Source organism: Aotus nancymaae, unplaced genomic scaffold (assembly GCF_030222135.1).
Source record: "Aotus nancymaae isolate 86718 unplaced genomic scaffold, 86718_ANA_hifiasm-v0.15.2.pri h1tg000028l, whole genome shotgun sequence".
Taxonomy (NCBI): Eukaryota; Metazoa; Chordata; class Mammalia; order Primates; family Aotidae; genus Aotus; species Aotus nancymaae.
Window position 1 is genome coordinate 14,648,279 of NW_026988441.1, and position 24,469 is coordinate 14,672,747.

The window sequence follows — 24,469 nt, forward strand, 5'->3', positions numbered from 1 at the left end:
AACCAGTCACAAATTTTGCCTGCATCACACAGACACCCACGCCCAGTCACAGATCCACAATCACACACACACTCAAGGATTCACCTATCACAGAGGGTTCCAATTCCTTGTTGTTTATTGATGCATAACGTATAAAAGTAAAACAATAAACTCAGCCCTAGGTCTCAGTCCGGGCTGCAGCTTCATAAATAAAGGGTGAGAGGAAATAATTTAAGGAAGGAGTAGGGCTCAGCGCATAAATAAATAAGGTGTGGGGTGTCAGGTGGACTCGGGGTGGGTCGAGGTTCTCAGTCACAGGTCGCCGCTGGCGACACAATGCAGGTCCCGTACGAGGAGTCGGAAGAGGTTGAAGGTGACGGAGGCCTTGAGGCAGCCAGGGGACTCCTGCAGGGGAGGAGGGGATGGGTCAGGGGCTGTCCAGGATCTGGGCTCCCAGTGGCTCCCCTCCTGGGTCACTCACCTTTTTCGGGGCCTCCTGGAGCCGGTGCAGCCAGTGGTGGAGGCGGCCCCGGGGCCTGGGCCCTGCCGTGGGCTGAGGCTGGACCTGTGTGCAGAGGAGGGTGGTGTGTGAGGCAGGGCCGGGCCAGCACAGGGGAAGCTGCTGCTCAGAGCCCACAGACCTGGGTGCCCGGGCCCCGAGAACTCACACAGGCCCGGAGCTGGGAGAGGACGTGGTGCAGGGTGTGAAGGGGCTGGTCCAGGACGTCCCCCAGGGCCGTGTCATTGTCAGCGGTGGCCTCCAGAACCTCCAGCGTCAGGGCCAGCTCAGCTTCCAAGGCCACGGGGCGCTCCCTCACCTGAGAAGAGGTGAGAAAGAGCAGGTGAGGGAAGGCTTAGTTAGTAGGGACAGGTAGGCAGTCCCAGGGAGGGTAGGTGACTCGGTGCATGTGTTGGGGACAGGTGTGGGGTCTGGGGAGAAGGAGACAGGAGGGAGAAGACATGAGGGAAGGATACAGATGAGGCAGGAAGGTCAAGGAGGCAGGTGAGGGGATAAATGACATGGAGACAAATGAAAGGGGACTTAAGGGGGTTGCTGGGACGGGTGAAGAGGAAACAGGTTTGGAGTGCAGTGAGAGGGACAGCTGCATGCTCAGAGTAGGGTGGGGCTGGGCCCAGTGGCTTACGCCTGTAATCCCAGCACTTTGGGAGGCTGAGGCAGGTGAATCACCTGAGCTCAGGAGTTCGAGACCAGCCTGGCCAACATGGTGAAACCCCATCTCTACTACAAATACAAAAGTTAGTTGGGTGTGGTGGCAGGTGCCTGTAATCCCAGCTACTCGGGAAGCTCAGGCAGGGGAATCGCTTGAACCTGAGAAGTGGAGGTTGTGGTGAGCCGAGATTGCACCATTGCACTCCAGCCTGGAAACTCCGTATCAAAATAAATAAATAAATAAAGAGAGAAGGGTGGATGAAGGGGGAGCATCATGAGCTGGATGCATGTCAGGGAGAGATGATGAGGGACAGGTGAGAGGGAGAGAGAGTCAGTGCTGAGAACAGACAGGGAGAAGTGGCGCAAGGTGAAAGGTACAGGCTGGGGAGAGACTGAGGACATTTGGGGGAGAAATAAAGAGTGAGAGCGGGGCCGGGCGCGGTGGCTCACGCCTGTAATCCCAGCACTTTGGGAGGCCGAGGCGGGTGGATCACGAGGTCAAGAGATCGAGACCATCCTGATCAACATGGTGAAACCCCGTCTCTACTAAAAACACAAAAAATCAGCTGGGCATGGTGGCACATGCCTGTAATCCCAGCTACTCAGGAGGCTGAGGCAGGAGAATTGCCTGAACCCAGGAGGCGGAGGTTGCGATGAGCTGAGATCACGCCATTGTACTCCAGCCTGGGTAACAAGAGCGAAACTCCGTCTCAAAAAAAAAAAAAAAAGAGTGAGAGTGGAAGTGACAGGGACAGGTGAGCCAGCAAGGGAAGTGGGGCTGACAGGAGATGATAAAAGGACCCAGGGGAAGGACAGAGTCAAGACAGCAGTTGAGAAGTGACAGGGCCACAGGACAGGTGAGGACAGGTCCAAGAGAGGGAAGGACACGGGAAACAAAGAAGGCTGAGGGGCCACTTAAGGAGATAGGGGAGAGGGTCAAGGTAAGGGCGAAGGTGGACTGACTTCCAGCTCACCTGGAGCAGCCGCAGGTCCCAATTCCTGGGGAAGACAGGAGAGGTGCAATTCCAGTCTTTCAGCTTGAATGACTCTTCCTAGAGAGCAAGGGTAGTGGTTAGCCCACAGCAGGAGGGCTGGAAGCTAGCTCATAGCAGCAAGGATGAAGTTGGCCTGACAGCATGGGTTTAACCCAGTGCAGAAAAGATAGAAGTTCGCCATAGTTGGAAGGCTAGAGGTTAGCCCACAGTAGCAGGGCAGAGGTTAGCCCACAGCAGGAGGGCTGGAAGCTAGCTCATAGCAGCAAGGATGAAGTTGGCCTGACAGCATGGGTTTAACCCAGTGCAGAAAAGATAGAAGTTTGCCATAGTTGGAAGGCTAGAGGTTAGCCCACAGTAGCAGGGCAGAGGTTAGCCCACAGCAGGAGGGCTGGAAGCTAGCTCATAGCAGCAAGGATGAAGTTGGCCTGACAGCATGGGTTTAACCCAGTGCAGGAAGGATAGAGGTTCGCCATAGTTGGAAGGCTTGAGGCTAGCCCACATTAGCAGACACTGTAGCAGAGGTTAGCCCACAGCAACAGGCACTTACCAAGGCATCCCTGGCCTTCTTGAAGCTCGCTAGCTCCTGCGGTGGCAGAGATTTGTACCTGTCAATGTGGCAGCCCTTCCCAGTAGTGATGGGCTTGGAAGTGGGGACAGAGCCTGCCACAGCCAAACCTCGCACCAAAGTCACCAGCACCACGATCCAAGCTGCAGCCATGGCTAAATCGCAACTGCTTCCCCAGCGGCATTTCTCTGCTTTTTAGCCGGGAAATGAGGAATGCCCAAGATGAGCAATCCAGGATGATGTATGTAAAGTGAGATTGGAAATGAGAATTTCCACTTTGACTTTAAAGGCATGAGTGGGTGGGGCCAGTCTGGGAGCCCGGTGAGGGAACAGGTGTGGGTGGGGACAAATGAGCTGGGAGCTGCATCCAAAAGGAAAGAGAAAGTAAATTTCTTACTCCCTGGGTGGCTCTCAGGCAACTGGCCTCAGGAAGTCCCTGACGGAGGCCGAGGTTATGGATAAGGCTACCTAAGTGGCAGGGAGAAAACTTCTTTTTTATTTTAAAGTAGCCAGGTGTGGTGGTCTGCACCTGTGATCCCAGCTACTCAGGAGGCTCACCTGAACCTGGGAGGCGGAGGTTGCAGTGAGACGAGATCGTGCCGCTGCACTCCAGCCTGGGCAACAGAGTGAGATCCTGTTTCAAAAAAAAAAAGCTTCTTTTTAAATTTTATTATTATTATTATTATGTTTTGAGACATCTCGCTCTCTCACTAGGCTGAAGTGCGGTGGTGCAATCTTGCCTCACTACAACCTCTGTCTCCCGGGTTCAAACTAATCTCCTGTCTCAGCCTCCTGAGTAGCTGGGATTATAGGCACGTGCCACCACGCCCAGCTGATTTTCATATTTTTAGTAGAGACAGGGTTTCACCATGTTTGCCAGGATAGTCTTGATCTCCTGACCTCGTGATCAACCTGCCTTGGTCTACCAAAGTGCTGAGATTACAGGTGTGAGCCACCACACCCAGCTATCATTATTATTTTTTGAAGACAGAGTTACACTCTTGTTGACCAGGCTAGAGTGCAATGGCGCAATCTTGGCTCACTGCAACCTCTGCCTCCTGGGTTCAAGCGATTCTCCTGTCTCAGCCTCCTAACTAGCTGGGATTATAGGTGTGTGCCACCACACCTGGCTAATTTTTGTATTTTTAGTAGAGACAGGGTTTCACCATGTTGGCCAGGCTGGTCTCGAACTCTTGACCTCAGGTGATCCACCTGCCTCAGCCTCCCAAAGTGCTGGGATTACAGGTGTGAGCCACCACCTTATTTTATTAATTATTATTTATTATTTATTTTTTGTAGAGGTGGAGGTCTCACTGTATTGCCCAGGCTGGTCTTGAACTCCTGGCCTCAAGCCATCCTCCTGCTTCAGCCTTCCAAAGTGCTAGGATTAGAGGCATGAGCCACTGCTCCCGGCCAAGAGGGAGCTTCTGCCACTGGTTTAAGATTGTCCCATTAACTAACTCAGTTCATGCTCCTAATGTTTCTATGAGTAGTTATTTTTATGATTATGATGGTTAATTTTAGGTGTCACCTTGACTGGTTGTTTACCAGATAGCTGGTGACATGTTAATTCTGGGTATGACTCTGAGGTGCTTTTAGAAGAGACTCGCATTTGACTCAGTGGACTGAGTAAGGAAGACCTGTTGTTACTGAATGTGGTGGGCACCATCCAATCGGCCGAGGACCTGAATAGAACAAAAAGGCGGAGGAAAGGTGAATTTGCTCTCTCTTACTAGCTGGGACACACTGCATCTGCCCTCGAACGTCAGAACTCCAGGCTCTCTGGCCTTTGATTGCTGGGACTTGCAGCCGGGCACGGTGACTCACGCCTGTAATCCCAGCACTTTGGGAGGCCGAGGCAGGCAGATCACTTGAGGTCAGAAGTTTGAGACCAGCCTGGCCAACATGGTGAAACCCCGTCTCTACTAAAAGCACAAAAATTAGCCAGACGCGGTGGCACATGCCTGTAGTCCCAGCTACTCGGGAGGCTGAGGCAGGAGAATCGCTTGAACCCTGGAGGCGGAGGCTGCAGTGAGCTGAGATCATGCCACTGCACTCCAGCCTGGGTGATGGAGCAACACTCCGTCTCATGAATAAATAAGTAAATAAAATGCTGGGACTCGCACCAGCTGTCTCCCAAGTCCTGAGCCTTTTGTTCTTGGACTGAACTGGATTACAGTCTTCCCTGGTTCTCCAGCTTGCAGATGGCCTGTTGGGGAACTTCTTAGCCTCCATAACTGTCTGAGCCAATTCACCTAATAAATTCCCTCCTATCTATCTATCTATCTATCTATCTATCTATCTATCTATCTATCTATCTATCAATCATCATCTTCTAGCTCTCTATCATCTATCTATCATCTTCTATGTATCTATATCTATCTAATCTGTCAATCATCTATGTATCTAGTCTATCTCTCTAGATATCTAGTCTATTTATGTATCATTTATCTATCATCTAACAATCAATCTATATTATTTTTTGAGACGGAGTTTCACTATTGTTGCTCAGGCTGGAGTACAATGGCGAGATCTCAGCTGACTGCAGCCTCTGTCTCTTAGGTTCAAGTGATTCTCCTGCCTCAGCCTCCCGAGTACTGGGATTACAGGCGCGTGCCACCATGTCTGGCCAATTTTTTGTATTTTCAGTAGAGACGGAGTTTTGCCATGTTGGCCAGGCTGGTCTCGAACTCCTGGCCTCCTGTGATCCATACACCTTGGCCTCCCAAAGTGTTGTGATTACAGGCGTGAGTCACTGTGCCCAGCCATCTTTATCTTTTTTTTTTTTTTTTTGAGACAGAATTTTGCTCTGGCGCCCAGGCTAGACTGCAGTGGCATAATCTTGGCTCACTGCAACCTCCGCCTCCAGGGTTCAAGTGGTTCTCTGCCTCAGCTTCCCAAGTAGCTGGGATTATAGGTGCCCACCACCACACCTGGCTAATTTTTATAGAGGTGGGATTTTGCCATGTTGGCCAGGCCAGTCTTGAACTCTTGGCCTCAAGTGGTCCACCTGCCTTGGCCTCCCAACGTTCTGGGATTACAGATGTGAGCCACTGTATCCAGCTATTGTCTGTCTGTCATCTATCTATCTATCTGTCTGTCTGTCCGTCTGTCTGTCTATCTATCTATCTATCTATCTGATCTATCATCTATTTATCTATTCATCCATCCACCCATCCTATTGGTTCTGTCTCTCTGTAGAACCCTAATACCATAATCATGCCCATTTTACTGGTGAGATAACTGAGGCATAGGAAAGCAAAGTGACTTGCCTAAGGTCCCACAGCCGGCTAGTGGCAGAGATAGGGTATGATCAGAGTCCTGTGCACTTGCTTCCTATTCCATATGCAGCCCAGTGGAAGATGAGAACCTCTGAGGGTAACAGGCCCACTTCTCCTTTCTGTCTCCTTTCATGGGTAGCATGAAAAGGGAAGGAAGCTTCTGATTTGCTGGGGGCAAGTGCGTTTCCTGGGGACTGGAGGGGCTGTGTGGAGAGAAGGTGGGCGGTGAGTCTGGTTGCCTTGCTGTCATCATCCCTGCAGTGATAATAATTGTGTAGCAGGTAAGAAACTGCTCTGATGTGCAGGCATTTCATATTTTTCACTCCTTTATTTTTTCTTAGCCCTTTGGAACAGAAAGTTATTAATCATACTCTTCAGATCATAACACAGGATCACAATTGGCCCATGAAAGACCCTCCAAGGCTTTTACTCCCCCATTGCCAATTCCCACTCCCACCGCACCCCCACAGACACCCACTATAATGCACTTGATAAATAGCTGCGAAGATGTATCTTTATAATTTGTGATTTTGTGCGTGTGTGTGTTTCCAATTTACATAAGCAGGATTGTGTTATAAATCTTCTACTCCTTTCTTTTTTAACTTAACACTGCTTCTGAGATCTCTTCACACAGCTGTATACATCAAGTTTCCTGTTTATGACTGCTGTACCGTATTTCATGGTGTGCACAACCGCAGCACTTTTACTTATCTACTCCCCCAGTGATGGACACTTAGGTTGCCTCTAGCTCACACCTGTCCTCTGTGTGGGAGGCTTTCTGGAATATATGGTAGCACACCAGCTGATGCCCCTACTGTATCCCCTCAGCTTGTGTTTACCGTGGTCAGTTGCCACACAGGCCGACAGTTTCCCACCTCATGTGCTTGGCTCTTTCTGCTTCTCTGCCAGAGACCGAGGTCTTTCTACTCTAAATGCAGAATGGACTGGAAGTAGCAGGATCGATTCCCCCAGCAGCAATCCTCAACCAGTGAGGGCTGAAAGCAATTGAATAAATACCGCAGTTACCCTTCTCCTTGGAGGGTCAATTCTGAGGTGACTCCTACATGATTCCTTGATCTTCTCAGGGTCCCCAGAACAAATGACCTCTAGCTGTGAGCAGCAGTAGCCTTTTTGGGGTTGGAAGTAGGGTGAGTCAAATTAGGGGACCAGGGTCAAAATTTAAGGAGGGGGCCAGGTGTGGTGGCTCACGCCTGTAATCCCAGCACTTTGGGAGGCCAAGGTGGGCAGATCATCTGAGGTCAGGAGTCCAAGACCACCAGCCTGGCCAACATGGAGAAACCCTGTCTCTACTAAAAATACAAAAAATTAGCCAGGCATGGTGGCATTACTCGGGAGGCAGAGGAACAAGAATTGCTTGAACCCGGGTGGTGGAGGTTATAGTAAGCCAAGATCACTCCACTGCACTCTGGGTGATGGAGCGAGACTCTGTCTCAAACAAACAAACCAGCAAAACAAACCAACAACAACAACAACAACACACAAGCATGCAGCACGTGCCTGTGGTCCCAGCTGCGTAGGAGGCTGAGGCAGGAGGATCTCTTGAGCCCAGGAACTTGAGGCTGCGGTGCCACTGCACTTTAGCCTGAGTGCCAGAGTGAGACCCTAAAAAAAAAAACACACACACAAAAAAACAGACAAAATCCTGAAACAAAAAAAATATGTTTTCAAAGTCTTTGACCCTTTCCTCATTGAGAAGTGAGTTTGTCCCCTTCCCTTGGGTCTGGGCTGGCCCTAGTGGCTCATGTGTAACCACGGGTGCTGCACAAACTCCGAGGCAAAGTCAGAAAAGGACAAGAATCTTTCGCTTGGTTCTCTTGAGACTATCACTCAGGGGGAGGCCGGGTACCATGCTAGAGGGCTCTGAAAACACTGTGCTTCCACTTCCACTTGACATCAGCCGCCAATCGTGTGACTGAGCCATCTTGGATGTTACTAAACTGTGGATGTTTGTCCCTTCCAAATCTCACGTTGAAGTTTAATCCTGGCTGGGTGCAGTGGTTCACGCCTGTAATCCCAGCATTTTGGGAGACCAAGGCAGGCAGATCACTTGAGTTCAGGAGTTCAAGACCAGCCTGGTCAACATGGTGAAACCCTGTCTCCATTAAAAACACAAAAAAATTAGCCAGGCATGGTGGCACATGCCTGTAGTCCCAGTTACTCAGGAAGCTGAAGCAGAAAATCACTTGAACCCAGGAGGTGGAGGCTGCAGTGAGCTAAGATCATGCCACTGCACTCCAGCCTGGGTGACAGAGTGAGACTCTGTCTCAAAAAGAAAAAAAAAAAAAAGTTTAATCCCCAGTGTGGCAGTGTTGGGAGGTGGAGCTGAGTGGAGGTGTTTGGGTCATCGGGGGCAGATCCTTTGTGAATGGTTTGGTGCCGTCCTTGAGGTAGTGTGTGAGTCCTCACTCTGTTAGGTTCCACAAGAGCTGCTTGTTAAAACGAGCCTGGCACCTCTCATCTCTCTTGCTTCCTCTCTTGCCACACGGTCTCTGAACATGCAGCTCCCCTTTGCCTTCCATCCTGAGTGGAAGCAGCTCAGCGCCCTCACCAGGAGCAGACCCCAGTGCCATGCATCTCACACAGCCTGCAGAGCTGTGAGCCAAATAAGCCTCTTTTCATTATAAATTGCCCAGCCTCAGGTACTTCTTTACAGCAACACAAATGCACTAAGACAGATACACAGCCCAGCTTTCAGGTCACCTAAACTATGGTGGGGGCTCTATCAACTCTAATTCCCACAGCGATTTTGACTCTACTGTTGTCCTGGGGCCCAAGGAGCAAAGGAATCACACCTGCACACGTAGACGATTTCTTCTTCTCTTTTTTTGAGACGGAATTTCGCTCTTGTTACCCAGGCTGGAGTGCAATGGCGCGATCTCGGCTCACCGCAACCTCCGCCTCCTAGGTTCAGGCAATTCTCCTGCCTCAGCCTCCTGAGTAGCTGGGATTACAGGCACGCGCCACCATGCCCAGCTAATTTTTTGTATTTTTAGTAGAGACAGGGTTTCACCATGTTGACCAGGTTGGTCTCGATCTCTTGACCTCGTGATCCACCCGCCTTGGCCTCTCCCAAAGTGCTGGGATTACAGGCGTGAGCCACCGCGCCCAGCACGATTTCTTCTTTTATGTGCAAATGGGCTTGTTTGTGTGTGTGTATGTGTGCATCTGGTTACAATTACTATGCTATTACAAGTTTGGGTAATTACATAGTAATTACCCAAAACTTGTGATTTGGTCACTGTGTAAGGTGACTAACACCAGGAATGTGTGAACAGAGCTCTGATGATTGCCTCAGCAATGACAAGATCAAAAAAGAAACCAGCATTTCACAATATACTGTCTCAAAGTCCAGGATACAAGAGAAAATAACTCATACTCATCATCTCAAGAACCAGGAAAATCTCAAGCAGAATGGGTAAAGCCAATCAATAGATGCCAACACTAAAATGATACAAATATTGAAATTATTGGGCAATATATATTTTAAAATTTTTTATTTATTTGCTTTTTAAAAGAGATGGGTGAAATCTAACTCTGTTGCTCAGGTTGGCTTCAAACTCCTGGCCTGAAATAATCTTCCCTCTTTGGTTTTCTTTTATATATATATATATATATATATTTTTTTTTTTTTTTCTTTTTTCCTGCAACCACTGTGTTGGATGACCCTCTTAGGCTTTCTGAGTAGCTAGGATTACAGGTGTGAGACACCATGCCTGGCTCTCCGACAATAATTTTAAAGTAATTGTCATAAAAATGCTTCAACAAACAATCATAAATATGTTTGAAACAAAAGTTTTTAATAGATAGTTTCATCAAAGAAATAGAAGATATAAAGAATTGAGTGGAAATTTTAGAACTAAAAAATACAAGAACTGAAGTAAAACTCACTGAAAGGGCCAAATAGCAGAAAGGAGATGACAGAAGGAAGAATCGGTAAACTTGAAGCTAGGTCAGTAGAAACCCCTCGTTCTGAACAACAGAGAGTAAGTAGTAAATAGATTGAAGTCTGAACACAAGATAGAAAGTAGATGCTTGAAAATGAAAAGAGCTCCAGGGAGGTGGAGGTTGCAGCGAGCCAAGATTACACCACTGCCCTCCAGCCTGGAGGACAATGTGAGACCCTGACTCAAAAAAAAAAAAAAAAAAAAGAGAGAGAGAGAAAAGAAAAGAGCTCCAGGGACCCTTACTACATTAAGTTTTAACACTCACATCACTGATGTTTCAGAAGATCAGAAAGAAGGTGGGGACAGGCATGGTGGCTCACGCCTGTAATGCCAGCACTTTGGGAGGTCAAAATGGGTGGATTGCTTGAGCTCAGAAATTTGAGACCAGCCTGGGAAACATGGCAAAACCCTACCTATCTCTAACAAAAATACAAAAATTAGCCGGGTGTAGTGGCACGTGCCTGTGGTCCCATGGTTCCAGCTACTCCGGAGGCTGAGGTGGGAGGATCACCTGAGACAGGGAGGTGAGGCTTCGGTGAGCCGTGACTGCACTCCAACCGGGGTGATGGAGTGAGACTCTGTTCCGTCCTGCAAAATACAGGTATCTATATATTTATAAATCAGGGAGGATAAAGGGACCTAAATTGTAATGTTTCCTACATCTCATCTGAAGTGATAAAATATTAATACTATTACATCATGATGTTATATATATACTGTAATTCCAGAGCAACCACTAAAAACCTCTATACAAAGAGATACACTAAGAAAACGCTACAGATAAAGTGAAATGAGGGCAAGGCACGATTTCTCACGCCTGTAATCCCAGCACTTAGGAAGGATGAGGCAGGTGGATCACAAGGTCAGGAATTCAAGACCAGCCTTGCCATCATGGTGAAACCCCATCTCTACTACAAATACAAACAATTAGCTGGGGTGGTGGCAGGTGCCTATAATCCCAGCTACTCAGGAGGCTGAGGTAGGAGAATCACTTGAACCCAGGAGGCAGAGGTTGTGGTGAGTCAAGATCGTGCCACTGCACTCCAGCCTAGGCAACAAGAGCGAAACTCCATCTCTAAATAAATAAATAATAGATAAAAAAGCGAAATGAAACACTAAAAAAATGCTTAGTAATCCATAGGAGAGACTTAAGTTCTAATATATCTGTAATTGTATTAAATGAAAATGGTTTATATACAGAGATTGGCAGAATATATATATATATACACATATATATATATATATATATATACACATATATATATATATATATTTTTTTTTTTTTTGGAGACGGAGTTTCGCTCTTGTTACCCAGGCTGCAGTGTAACGGCGCGATCTCGGCTCACCGCAACCTCCGCCTCCTGGATTCAGGCAATTCTCCTGCCTCAGCCTCCTGAGTAGCTGGGATTACAGGCACGCGCCACCATGCCCAGCTGATTTTTTGTATTTTTAGTAGAGACGGGGTTTCACCATGTTGACCAGGATGGTCTCGATCTCTTGACCTCGTGATCCACCTGCCTTGGCCTCCCAAAGTGCTGGGATTACAGGCGTGAACCACCGCGCCCGGCCCCTGGCAGAATATATTTTTTAAAACTGTATGCTGTCTGCAGGAAACTCACTTCAAATATAATGACATAGGTAGGTTAAAAGCAAATGGATGGAGGCCAGGCATGGTGGCGCATGCCTGTAATCCTAGCTCTTTGGGAGGCTGAGGTGGGCGGATCACTTGAGATCAGGAGTTTGAGAGCAGCCTGGCCAACATGGCGAAATCTCATCTCTACTAAAAATACAAAAATTAGGTCAGGTGCGGTGGCTCACACTTGTAATCCCAGTACTTTGGGAGGCCAAGGAGGGCGGATCGCCTGAGGTCAGGGGTTCGGGACCACCCTGGCCAACATGGCGAAACCCTGTCTCTATTCAGCAATGAATAGGATTCAACTATTTATACACACAACCTGAATGGATTTTAAGCACATTTTGCTGAGTGGGGAAAAAAGTCAGACTCAAAAAAGTGACATGTTGGCTGGGCATGTTGACTCACACCTGTAATCCCAGCAGTTTGGGAGGCCGAGGTGAGTGGATTGTGAAGTCAGTTCGAGACCAGCCTGGCCAACATGAAACCCCATCTCTACTAAAAATACAAAAAATCAAAAAAATTAGCCAGGCGTGGCTGGTGCATGCCTGTAAGCCCAGCTACTTGAGAGGCTGAGGCAGGAGAATTGCTTGAACCCTGGAGGCGGAGGTTGCAGTGAGCAGAGATCAAGCCATTGCACTCCAGCCTGGGCGACAGAGCAAGACTCCATCTCGAGGAAAAAAAAAGTGACATACTATCTGATTTCATTTATAGAACATCCTTGAAATGACAAAATTACAAATCTGGAGAACAGATTAGTGGTTGTCAAGGGTAAGGGAAGGAGAGGGAGGATGTGACTGTAAAGGTGTGACTTGTGCATTTCTTTGTAGTAAAGAAGGAATTCTGTATTTTGATTGTGAGATTTATACCTGTGATAAAGTTTCACTGAATTATACACAAAGACATTTAAAAAAGAAATGAGTGCATGCAAAAACTGGTGAAATCCCAGTAAAGTCTGTAGTTGAGTGAACAGTATTGTGACAATGTCAGTTTCCTAGTTTTGATTATCTACTATAGTTATGCAAGATGTTACTATTAGGAAAAGCTGGGTGAGGGATATGGGAAATGCCTCTGTGGTATTTTTGCAACTGCGTGTAGGTCTGTAATATTTTTTTTAACCTTCCCAGGGTGGGTGCTCCCTGGGAAGAAGCTCAGTGATGTGTTAAGGTCTGTAATATTTTATTTATTTTTTTGAGACTTGCTCTATTGCCCAAACCGGAGTGCAGTGGTGCGATGACGACTCACTGTATCCTCGACTTCCTGGCTCAAGTGATTCTCCTGCCTCAGCCTCTCAGGTAGCTGGGACTACAGGCGTGCCTATCTATTGTTAATATTCTTTCTTTCTTTCTTTCTTTTTTGAGATGGAGTCTCACTCTGTCACCCAGGCTGGAGTGCAATGGCGTGATCTCGGTTCACTGCAACCTCCGCCTCCTAGGTTCAAGCAATTCTCCTGCCTCAGTCTCCTGAGTAGCTCGGACTACAGGCACGTGCCACTACATCCAGCTAATTTTTGTATTTTTAGTAGAAACGGGGTTTCACCATATTGGCCAGGATGGTCTCAATCTCCTGACCTTGTGATCCACCTGCCTTGGCCTCTCAAAGTGCTGGGGATTACAGGCATAAGCCACTGCACCCGCCCTATTATTATTATTATTAATTTTTTTTTGTAGAGATGGGGTCTGGCTACATTGCCCATGGGCCACCGAGCCCAGCTGGATGCATCTTGTTGATGCTTTGGGTCTTCAGCTGTAAAATGGGACTAATTGTAAGACCTACATCATAAGGTGGCAGTAAAGATTAAATGAATTAACTTAATTCATTTAATTCCTTGCCTAGGAGATGCACCAAATAAACATTTGCTATTTTGTTATTATAATATTATTTATCTTTATTAGAATGCTCCATAGGCAGAGTTGAAAGGAGTGTGCAGAGAAGGCTGTGTAGGAAATGGAGGTTACAGTGGGGCTGGGATCTGGCTGTGGGACCGGAGGTTATGCGGGGCGAGCCGGCGGGGCCGCTCCACCTGTTCTACCCGCAGCAGTCAGAGATTGAACCCAGTGCTGCTTCAACTTTCACATGTGTAGAATTACCTGGAAACATTGTTAAAGTGCACTTTTCTTTTTTTTTGAGACAGGGTTTCACTCTGTCACCCAGGCTGGAGTACAGTGGCACCCTCACTGCTCACTGCAGACTCGGCATCCCTGGGCTCAGGTGATCCTCCTGCCTCAGCCTCCCAAGTGACTGGGATCACAGGTGCATGCCACCACACATGGTTAATTCCCTCCTTTCTTTCTTCCTTTCTTTCTCTTTCTTTCTTTCTTTCTTTCCTTTCTTTCTCTTTCTCTCTTTCTCTCTTTCTTTCTTTTTCCCTCCCTCCCTCCCTTCCTTCCTTCTCTCTCTCTTTCTTTCTTTTGGGTTTTACCATGTTGCCCAGGCTGGTCTCAAACTCCTGAACTCAAGCAATCTGCCCAGCCTCCCAAAGTGCTGGGATTGCAGGTGTGAGCCACTGTGCCAGCCTAAACTGCGTATTTCTGATTCAGTGTGTCTGGGCTAGGGCCTGAGATTCAGCATTTCTAACACTCTGCCAAGGTGGTGCCAGTGCCATTGGTTCTACGGTTTAGCAGGACTCTAGCTGATTCCAATGTGCTTTAAAGTTTAGGAATCACTGATAGAATGTGATGATTAAGACAATCACATCTCTGGGATTGCAGGCTAGACATCTTTTGAGTTCCCCAGGTGATTATGAAACAAGCAAGGGTCACGAGCCACTGGATTGGCCAATTTCAGCTGATGAAAGAAAAGCAAACACACTGCCTGAAATTGGAATGTGCCGCCAGGGCAGGGCGGGGGAAGCTCAGGTAGGCGGTGCTCAGGAGATGACAGATGACAGACTGAATTTGAAAGAGAAACAGAAAGGAAGCTGGAGCGGAGAACTTGGAATTCTTCAAGAAAGAGATCCCTGATTGGAAAACCCTCCGAACCCATAGAGTGGTGGAAGGAGAGGACGTCGCCCTGAGTCACCCCTATTTCCTGGCGGTAGTAAAAGTACAAACGAGCTGGGGACAGATGTTTTTGAAGTGATTGGGGCATGGCGGAGGTCCTCCTCAGAATCTTCGGGGACACACGTACAGTTTTGCGGGGAGTGCCAGAAGAAAGATGATGGGTTTGGTTGACTTGTCTCAAATACACCCACTGGGCCGGGCATGGCGGCTCCCGCCTGTAATCCTAGCACTTTGGGAGGCTGAGGCTGGTGGATCATTTGAGCCCAGGAGGTCAAGACCAGCCTGGCCAACATGGTGAAACCCCGACTCTACCAAAAATACAAAAATTAGCTGGGCATGCTGGTGCGTGCCTGTAATCCCAGCTACTCAGGAGGCTGAGGCAGGAGAATCGCTTGAACCCAGAAGGTGGAGGTTGCGATGAGCCAGGATTGTGCCACTGCACTCCAGCCTGGGGAACAGAGCAAGACTCCATTTTAAAAGACAACAACAGGTCAGGTGCAGTGGCTCACACCTGTAATCCCAGCACTTTGGGAGACCAAGGCAAGTGGATCACAAGGTCAGGAGATCAAGACCACTGTGGCCAACATGGTGAAACCCCATCTCTACTAAAAATACAAAAATTAGCCGGGTGTGGTGGTGGTTGCCCGTAGTCCCAGCTACTCAAGAGGCTGAGACAGAAGAATCACTTGAACCGGGGAGGCAGAGATTGCAGTGAGCCAAGATCACACCACTGCACTCCAGCCTGGCGACAGAGCAAGACTCCGTCTCCAAACAAACAAACAAACAAACAAACAAACAAACAAACAAACAAAAAACCACCACTGCCACCACCGCCAACAACAAACGCACCCAGGGGAGACTAAAGTAACTCCGCCTTGGTGCTAATCTGCCATCTTGACTTCTTTTTGATTTGTTTCTTTTACGGCAGGGTCTTGCTCTGTCACCCCGGCGGCTGGAGTGCAGTGGCAGGATCGTGGCTCACTGCATCTTGACCTCCCAGCCTCCAGCAATCCTCCCACCTCAGCCTCCTGAGTAGCTGGGACTACAGGAGTGCACCACTACATCCAGCTAATTTTTACATTTTTTTGTAGGGATGGGGTCTATGTTGGCCAGGCTGGTCTTGTACTCCTGGGTCAAGTGATCCTCCATCCTCGGCCTTTCAAAATGCTCAGATTTAGGCCCATTCTGATTAACCCCAGTTCTGGGAATGCCTCTCAGATTTCTGCTTTCATATAGTTATCAAAAACCCTGCCCTAAGTCAAAACAACCTTTATATTATCATAAACACATAATTACCATAAATCCTGCCTTGAGGCAAATTTCCTATAGTGTATAAGCCCTACATTTGTGGGGTAACAGTGTGGGGAATCCACTCTCTTCCTGGGGCCGCCTGAGACATGGCTTCGGTTTGTGAATTCCTCTTAAACGTCTCCTTCTAAGAAACTGGATTTGTTGGTCAGGAACGGTGGCTCACGCCTCTAATCCCAGCACTTAGGGAGGCGAAGGCAGGCAGGTTACCTGAGGTCAGGAGTTTGAGACCAGCCTGGCCAACATGGGAAAACTTCATCTCTACTAAAAATACAAAAATTAGCTGGATGTGGTGGTGGGCACCTGTAATCCCAGCTACTCGGGAGGCTGAGGCAGGAGAATCACTTGAACCCAGGAGGCAGAGTGAGCCAAGATCATGCCACTGTACCCCAGCCTGGGTGACAGAAGGAGTCTCTGTCTCAAAAAAGAAGAAGAAAAGTAAAAAAGAAATGGGATTTGTCAGCCTCTTTCTCTCTTGGACTTTGGGGGTACGTTTGCGCAGACCTGTTCACCCTAGAACACATCCCATAATGAATAATAATGACAGCGACGATATTTCATGAAATGTGCTAAGTGCTTTACACCCACAATTATATAGATTTCCCACCACAAGCCTCAGCAGTGAGTATTGTTCCTTTCCATTGATGAAATGGAGGCTTCATTGTAACCATCAGGGCATCCTTCTCTCTCTCTCACGCCTGCACGCACATGTGCACACACACGTACACAATAAACACACCATTTTCAATTCATCAGTTAAGTCCCGCTGGCTGTACTTTCAAATCGTTTCCAAATTCACCCTCTTCTCGCTCTCCCCACACATCTCGTCTACCTGTCTACTGTCACCTCCTGCCTGGATGATCACAGCAGCCTCCTCCCGGTCACTCCCCACCCCTACACCCTCTTTCCCACCTACAGTCAGAGATTACATCCCCTCTCTATTCAAAACTCTCTTGTGGCTCCCATTCTGCTCAGAAAAAAAAATCCAACCTCCTGCCTTCCCTTTACAAAGCTCTTTGAGGTCTGGACCCTCCCCCTCACACCTCCACCACACTGGCCTCATTGCTGATTGCTGTTTCTTTCTTTCTTTTTTTTTTTTTTATTGAGATGGAGTCTTGCTCTGTTGCCAGGCTGGAGTGCAGTGGCACGATCTCGGCTCACTGCAACCTCTACCTCCCGGGTTCAAGTGATTCTCCTGCCTCAGCCTTCTGAGTAGCTGGGACTACAGGCACGCACCACCACGCCTGGCTAATTTTTGTATTTTTAGTAGAGATGGGGTTTCATCATGTTGGGCAGGATGGTCTCAATCTCTTGACCTTGTGATCCGCCCTCCTTTCTTTCTTTTTCTGAGACAGGGTCTTGTTCTGTTGCCTGGGCTGGAGTGTAGTGGCATGACCATGGCTCACTGCAGCCTTAGCTCCTGGGCTCAAGCGAGCCTTCATTCTTCAGCCTCCTGAGTAGCTAGGACGACAGCTGGGTGCCACCATGCCTGGCTAATTTTTAAAAATGTTTATTTATATTTTTTTGTAGAGATGAGGTCTCAGTATGTTGCCCAGGCTGGTCTCGAACTCCTGGGCTCAAGTGATCCTTCTGCCTTGGCCTCCCAAAGTGCTGGGATTGCAGGCGTGAGCCACTGTGCTTGACCTGCATTGCTGTTTCATGAATGAAGAGCCCATTCCTGGCTGCACAGTTCAGGGCTCTTAGCGGCTAACAGCAGAGTCCACACTGGCTAATTTGAGCAGTCAAGGGCATTGGGAAGTTCACAGATTATCAGCGAGGGCAGAGAGGCAGATTATGAAGCTGTTAAAGTAAACTAAATATGACCTGAGAAGGACTCCCTCCGCACTTCTATATTTGAGTCCTCGTGGATGAACTGTAACCTCGCTTATTAGGCAGACAAGATTCAAAACCTCATTTAGGAGTATGTTTCTGTAACAACAGCTGAGTGTTGGCCAATCCCCACGGCCATGCTTCAACCACTCACAGACTGCGAAGTGTTCGAACTGTTTTCAAATAAGGCAAACGCCAACCTGCAGCCAGTCCAGCAGTTTCTGTACCAAACTTCCGATTTCTGTATGTCACTTCTCTTTTTCTGTCTATGCATTTGTTCTGACCACAAGACATCGCTGGAGTCTCCGAATATGCTGTGATTCTGAGGGCTGCCTGATTCACAAATCGTTCATTGCTCAGTTGCTCAATTGAACTTCTTTAATTCGTCTGAACTTTTTCTTTATTTTTATTTATTCACTTTTTTTGAGATGGAGCCTTTCTCTGTCACCCAGGCTGGAGTTCAGTGGCGTGATCTTGGCTCACTACAGCCTCCGCCTCCCAGGTTCAAGAGATTCTCCCTCCTCAGCCTCCTGAGCAATTGAAATTACAGGCACCTGTTACCACGTCCGGCTAATTTTTGTATTTTCAGTAGAGATGGGATTTCGTCATATTGGGTGGGCTGGTCTTGAACTTCTGGCCTCAAGTAATCTGCCTGCCTCAGTCTCCCGAAGTGCTGGGATTACAGGCGTTAGCCACCGTGCCTGACCAGCTTTCTGTGAATTTCTTCTACAAATTTGCCTATTCTGAATAGTTCATATAAACTGAATCATATAATGTGTGGTCTTTTGTGTCTGGCTTCTTTCACTTGGCATAGTGTTTTTTTTTTTTTCTTTTATTTTTTTTGAGTTGGCATCTCACTCTGTCACCCAGACTGGAGTGCAGTGGCATGATCTTGGAGGCTCGGAGGCTCACTGCAGTCTCTGCCACCTGGGTTCCAGTGATTCTCCTGCCTCAGCCTCCCAGGTAACTGGGATCACAGGCATGTGCCACCATGTCTGGCTACTTTTTGTGTTTTTAGTAGAGACAGGGTTTCACCATGTTGGCCAGGCTGGTCTTGAACTCCTGACCTCAGGTGATCTGCCCGTCTCAGCCTCCCAAAGTGCTAGGATTATAGGTGTGAGCCACTGCACCCGGCCTTACTTGCTCTTTTTTTCTACCCCCCAAATCAGATGTTAGGGATCGTGTTTTCAAGGTTTACCTATGTTGTAACATACATTAGTATTTTGTTTCTTTTTGTTTATTTTAGAGTTAGGGTCTCATTCTGTTGCCCAGGCTGGAGTGCAGTGGCACAATCATAGCTCACTGCAGCTTGGAATGCCTGGGCTCAAGTGATCCTCCCGCCTCAGCATCTTGAGCAGCTGGGCCTACAGGCGTGCACCACCACCCCTGGCTAATTTCTATTTTTGGTAGAGACAGAGTCTCACTATGCTGCCCCGGCTGGTCTCAAACTCCTGGGTTTGAGCGATCCTCCCATCTCGGCCTTGGAAGTAGCTGAGATTACCGGTGTGAGCCACCGCACCTGGCCTTGTATAAGTTTTATTTATTTTTATTATTTTTTAATTTTAGATGGAATCTTCCTGTGTTGCCCAGGCTGGAGTGCAGGGGCACTATCTTGGCTCACTGCAACCTCCGCTTCCCAGGTTCAAGTGATCTTCCTGATCAGCCTCCCGAGTAGCTGGGATTACAGGTGCCCACCAACATGCCCAGCTACTTTTTGTATGTTTAGTAGAGACAGGGTGTCACCATGTTGGTCAGGCTGGTCTCAACTCCTGACCTCAAGTGATCTGCCCACCTTGGCTTCCCGAAGTGCTGGGATTATAGGCTTGAGCAACCGTGCCTGGCCGGGCTGGCTAGTTATTGAACTGATGACCCACTCTTTGTCCCATACACCTGTCCTGGAGCTGCTTTGTCTCAAGCCACACACAGAAGTGAGACCTTGTTTCAAAAATCTAAAAGAAACCCCGAAAAGAACAAAACAACACCTACCCATCTCCCCCCGCTCCTGATCACCAGTGATTTATAATTTCTCAAGATTCTCAAGTGGCAGGTGGTTCTACTGGTGTCTCCTATCCCACTCATGAGGCTTAAAGCATCAGCAGGGCTGGCTCCTTGTAGAAGCTGCAGGGGGATCGCTTTCCTTGCCGTTTTCAGCTTCTGGAGGTGTCCGGCATCCAGTGGCCCCAGTTCTCTTCCTGACATCTCTCCAACCTCCTGCTTCTGTGGTCACATCTCCCTCTTTTGTGATGACGTTGGGTCCAGGCGGACAACCCAGGATAACGTCCCTGTCCCGAACCCTTAACTTACTTGTCTCTGCAAAGTCCCTCGTGCCATGGAACATAACACATTCCCAGGTCCCGGGACCAGGAACATCTCTGGGGACCATTCTTCCGTCCAGCACACATCCATTAAAAATGCAGGCGACACACTACAACAGTGTTAGCAGAACTTGTGACTTTGTCACCAAAAGAAATCACAGACATTTCCTGTCACGTTATCTTCCAGCAGGCGCCTTGGAATATCATTTATGCTCAGCTCTGCTTCTAAGTCACAGCGGTTATTAAAGCTGCCACGGGTGATTTTTTTGCTTAATGCATTAATGAAGAAGCACATGAATTGCTATATCACAGTGAGAAAAAATATTTTGATCATTGTATTATAATAAGAGTTGGAATCCTTTGTCCTGCATATGTTCTTTCATTCTAAGAAGGGTGCATAGGTTTTTTAAGGCTGTGGTGAGGTCCAGTGGGTGAAGATGGTGAAGAAGCCCTGCCTCAGGGTCTGTGGAGAGCAGAACTGCCAGGAACCAGGGCCCCTGGATGACTGGGTGGGGCCATCCTGCCAGTGGCAGCGCTCACCTTGGGAGGAGGAGATGGGGTGGAGAATGACGCTCTGTGGTTTGTAATCCACGGTCACTGTATTTGGGGGGGCTCTTTGTTACAGCAGCTCAGCTGACTCTACTCAGCAGGAGTCCCTGATTCAAGTTGTCCTCCTCACTTGTGGGGGCCAATCCAGGGTTAGTGAGACCTCATGTTTGCTTATACAGTTCAGGGGTTTCTTGGAAAGAGAATGGACTGGACCCGGTGGCTCAGGCCTGTAATCCCAGTTCGGGGAGGGGCTGGGGTGGATAGGGGATGGTGCTGAGGAGGGAAGATTGCTTGAGCCCAGGAGTTTGAAGCTGCACTGAGCTGAGATCACACGAGACACAGGATCTTGCTATGTTGCTCAGGCTGGTGGTAAACTCCTGGCTGCAGTCAATCCTCCCATCTCAGCTCCCTCCAGTAGCTGGGATTACAAGCTTGTGCCACCATGCCCAGCCAATTCTTTAACTTTTTTGTACAGTTGGGATCTTACAATGTTGACCAGGCAGGTCTGGGCTCAAGTGATCCACCCACCTCAGCCACCTAACGCGTTGTGATTACAAGCTTGAGCAACCAGATCCAGGCTCCAAATTAATTTTAAAGATGCTTCATTTCACCCAATACATCCAAAGTGCTATCATTTCAACATCTAATGAATGTATAAATTATAATCGAGCTGTTTTACATTATTTTTTTCCCACAGTAAATCTTTGAATTCTGAGGTCTGTTTTACACTCACTGCACAAATTAGGTTGCACCACCCACATTCCAGGTGTTAGGGAGTGACATGTGGCCTGGGAGCCCCCGCGGACAGCACAGCCTCCACGAAGCTGCTGCTCTGACCTCTCACCATGGATGCTGATGAACGTTCTTACTACCAAGGCATTTCTAGCTCCTGTTATTTTACTTACAGCACAACGCATTTTATTTATTTATTTATTTGAGATGGAGTTTCGCTCTTTCACCCAGGCTGGAGTGCAGTGGCACAATCTCAGCTCACTGCAACCTCTGCCTCCCGGGTTCAAGCAGTCCTCCCACCTCAGTCTCCCAAAGTAGCTGGGACTACCGGTGGGTGCCGCCACCATTTTTTGTAGAAACCTGGTTTTGCCCCGTTGCCCAGGCTGTTCTCTAACTCCGGAGCTCCAGCCATCCGCCCGCCTCAGCTGCAGGCCTTTGGGATCCCAGTCGGGTGTGAGGACTTCAATCTAAGGTTGCCTGTGCCAGGGACGGCGGCCTCCAACCCTCTATCCTGAGCCAACTGCCTGTGTCTGTTTTCTGGACATCTGTTTTTCTTTCTTTGCCTCTCTGATCTCACTTCTGTACTCTAGGAATGAACGAAAACACTTGTTCCTTCTCTTTGAAGCTACAGGCTTGGCAGAGCTATCAAATCATTTAAATGCCTGCCCTCGAGTATTCACACCTGGCTTTCCAATGCTGTCCCCTTTGTCTTTGTCTGCTTTCTCATTGCATTTGTTTGTCCCTGTCTTTGTATTTTTTTTCCCTTGTCAATTAATGAAAAGAGTCAAACTCTGTAAAACACTTGGAGAGATTTATTCTGAGCCAAATGTGGGTGACCGATGGCCCATGACACAGCCCACAGGAGATCCTGAGAACCATGTGCCCAAGGTTGCCAGGCCACAACTTTTGTTTTTTCTTGAGAGGGAGTCTTGCTCTATCCCCTAGGCTGGAGTGCAGTGGTGTGATCTCCGCTCACTGCACCTGCAACCTCCCAGGTTCAAGTGATTCTCCTGCCTCAGCCTCCTGAATAGTTGGGACTACAGGCATGCACCACTACACCCAACTAATTTTTGCCTTTTCGGTAGAGACGGGGTTTTGCTATGTTGGCCAGGCTGGTGTAGAACTCCTGATCTCAGGTGATCCACCTGCCTCGGCCTCCCAAAGTGCTGGGATTACAGGCGTGAGCCACAGCACCTTGCCCACCACTTGGTTTTATACACTTTAGGGAGACATAAGGCATCAGTCAGTACATGTAAGATGTACATTAGTTCCATCCAGAAAGGCAGGACACGTGGAAGCCGTGGTGTTTCCAAGTCATAGGGGGATTCAAAGAGTTTCTGATGGGCAATTGGTTGAGTTATCCATAGAAAGGAATGTCTGGGTTACCATAAGGGGTTGTGGAGACCAAGAAAGGAAGGAAGGGAAGAAAATGCAGAGATCCTGTGGACTCTACCCAGTTTCCCCCAATCCTAACATCTTACAAAGCTCCAGTCCAATACCACAATCGGGATATTGATATTGATACAATCCACCCATCGTATTCAGATATCCCGTTTTCCTTCCATTGGGTGTGTCCAGATAGCAGACTTCAGATAAAATAGATTGTAAAACTTTTTTTTAAAATCAGATTTAAAGGTCTGTTCTATCAGTAATTCCAAAAGGAATGAGGGTATGATGAGGCATGTCCCACTCCCTCTTGTGATTATGGCCCGAACTAGTTTTGCAGCTTAACTTTGGAATGCCCTTGGCAGAGAGGACAGGGTCCATTCAGATGGTTGTGGGGGGCCTTAGAATTTTATTTTTGGTTTACACCTTGAATATTACCCTTTCTCTTCTGTTTTTTTTTTTTTCTTTTTTAGAGACAGGGTGTCACTGTCTCCGGACCCAGGCTGGAGTGTAGTGGTGAGATGACAGTTCATTGTAACCTCAATCCCACGGGCACTAAGGTTCCTCCTGCTTCAGCTTTGAGTAGCCCCTAAGTATCTGGAGCTGCAGGCACCCACCACCATGTGCAGATAATTCTATTTTTGTTTCTTGTAGAGATGGGGGTCTTACCGTGTTGCCCAGGCTGGTCTTAAACTCCTGGCCTCAAGCTGTCATCCCACCTTGGCCTCTCAAAGCACTGGGATTACAGGTGCGGGCCACTGCACCTGGGCGCCTCCCTCTGTTTTTTGTTCATCTGTGCGTCAGATGAGCTGTCTCTAGCTTTCATATTGTTATATGAATATGATATTTATTCATTTACCATTTAATGAGGTATTGTTAGTTTGCTGTTGAAAAATCGGAATTACAGACATGTTTTCCTCAACTACTGCTAATAATAGCATATATATAAAATTTATAGCTAATATATACTCAGCACTTCCTGGCTCCATTCTACGCTCTTCTCACGTAAATATCTGTTTTTATTTTTTCTCCCCAGCAACTCTGTTAGGTAGTTGACTGGTTATTGGCTGACATTTTATGGATGAAAGAACTGTGGCACAGAGAGGTTATGAATGAAACATGAGCTCACACAGCTTGTAGATGTGGAATGGGAATTTGATCCCAGGCTCCCTGGGTTATTACTGGTAATGCTCTGCCACCTCTCATCTGTATGACTGATGTATACCATACAGAATAGCCTACATATGTTTTTGTTTGTTTTTGAGATACGGTCTTGCTCTGTCCCCAGGCTGGAGTGTAGTGGTATGATCACACCTCACTGCAGCCTTGACCTCCTGGGCTCAAGCAATCCGCCCACCTCAGCCTCCCAAGTAGCTGGGACTACAGGCATGCACCACCACGCCAGCTAGTATCTGTAGAGACAGGATCTCGGTATATTGCCCAGGCTGGTCCAAACTCAGTCTCAAGCGATCCTCCTGCCTTGGCCTCCCAGTGTTGGAATTACAGGTGTGAGCCACTGCACCCAGCCCTAGGTAAGTTTTGAGTAAGTCAGGTACACTTCCTACATGAGATCACTTTTAATTAATTGTAATTATGTTTATTTATAAATTTATAATGTTATGGCTAAGTAGTGACTTTTTCATGGTTATATGTCTCCATTAGTATAAATATGAGAAAATCATTTTATGATTTGCCAGTGCATATTTTCCTACTCAAAAACATAGAGGTTTTAAGAACCAGCAAAGCCTGGCCAACATG

General features: G+C 47.8%; 1 protein-coding gene across 1 annotated transcript; it reads right to left on the bottom strand.

Moving 5' to 3' along the window:
* Positions 1–291: 291 nt before the first annotated feature.
* On the bottom strand, positions 292–2,863 carry IFNL1 (interferon lambda 1). The gene is made up of 5 exons (XM_012438845.1): positions 2,693–2,863; positions 2,125–2,202; positions 648–797; positions 461–544; positions 292–384 (listed from the first exon to the last, which is right to left on the bottom strand). The coding sequence occupies exons 1-5, from the start codon at positions 2,861–2,863 to the stop codon at positions 292–294; spliced, it is 576 nt and encodes a 191-aa protein (XP_012294268.1).
* Between the last annotated feature and the right edge of the window lie 21,606 nt (positions 2,864–24,469).

Bases quoted from the DNA above. Each gene is read 5' to 3' on its own strand.
- IFNL1 (XM_012438845.1), bottom strand. From the start codon at position 2,863: ATGGCTGCAGCTTGGATCGTGGTGCTGGTGACTTTGGTGCGAGGTTTG. The intron at 798-2,124 runs GTGAGCTGGAAG...ACCTCTTCTCAG, and splicing joins GGGACCTGCGGCTGCTCCAG to GTGAGGGAGCGCCCCGTGGC. The intron at 385-460 runs GTGAGTGACCCA...CCTCCCCTGCAG, and splicing joins TCCAGGAGGCCCCGAAAAAG to GAGTCCCCTGGCTGCCTCAA.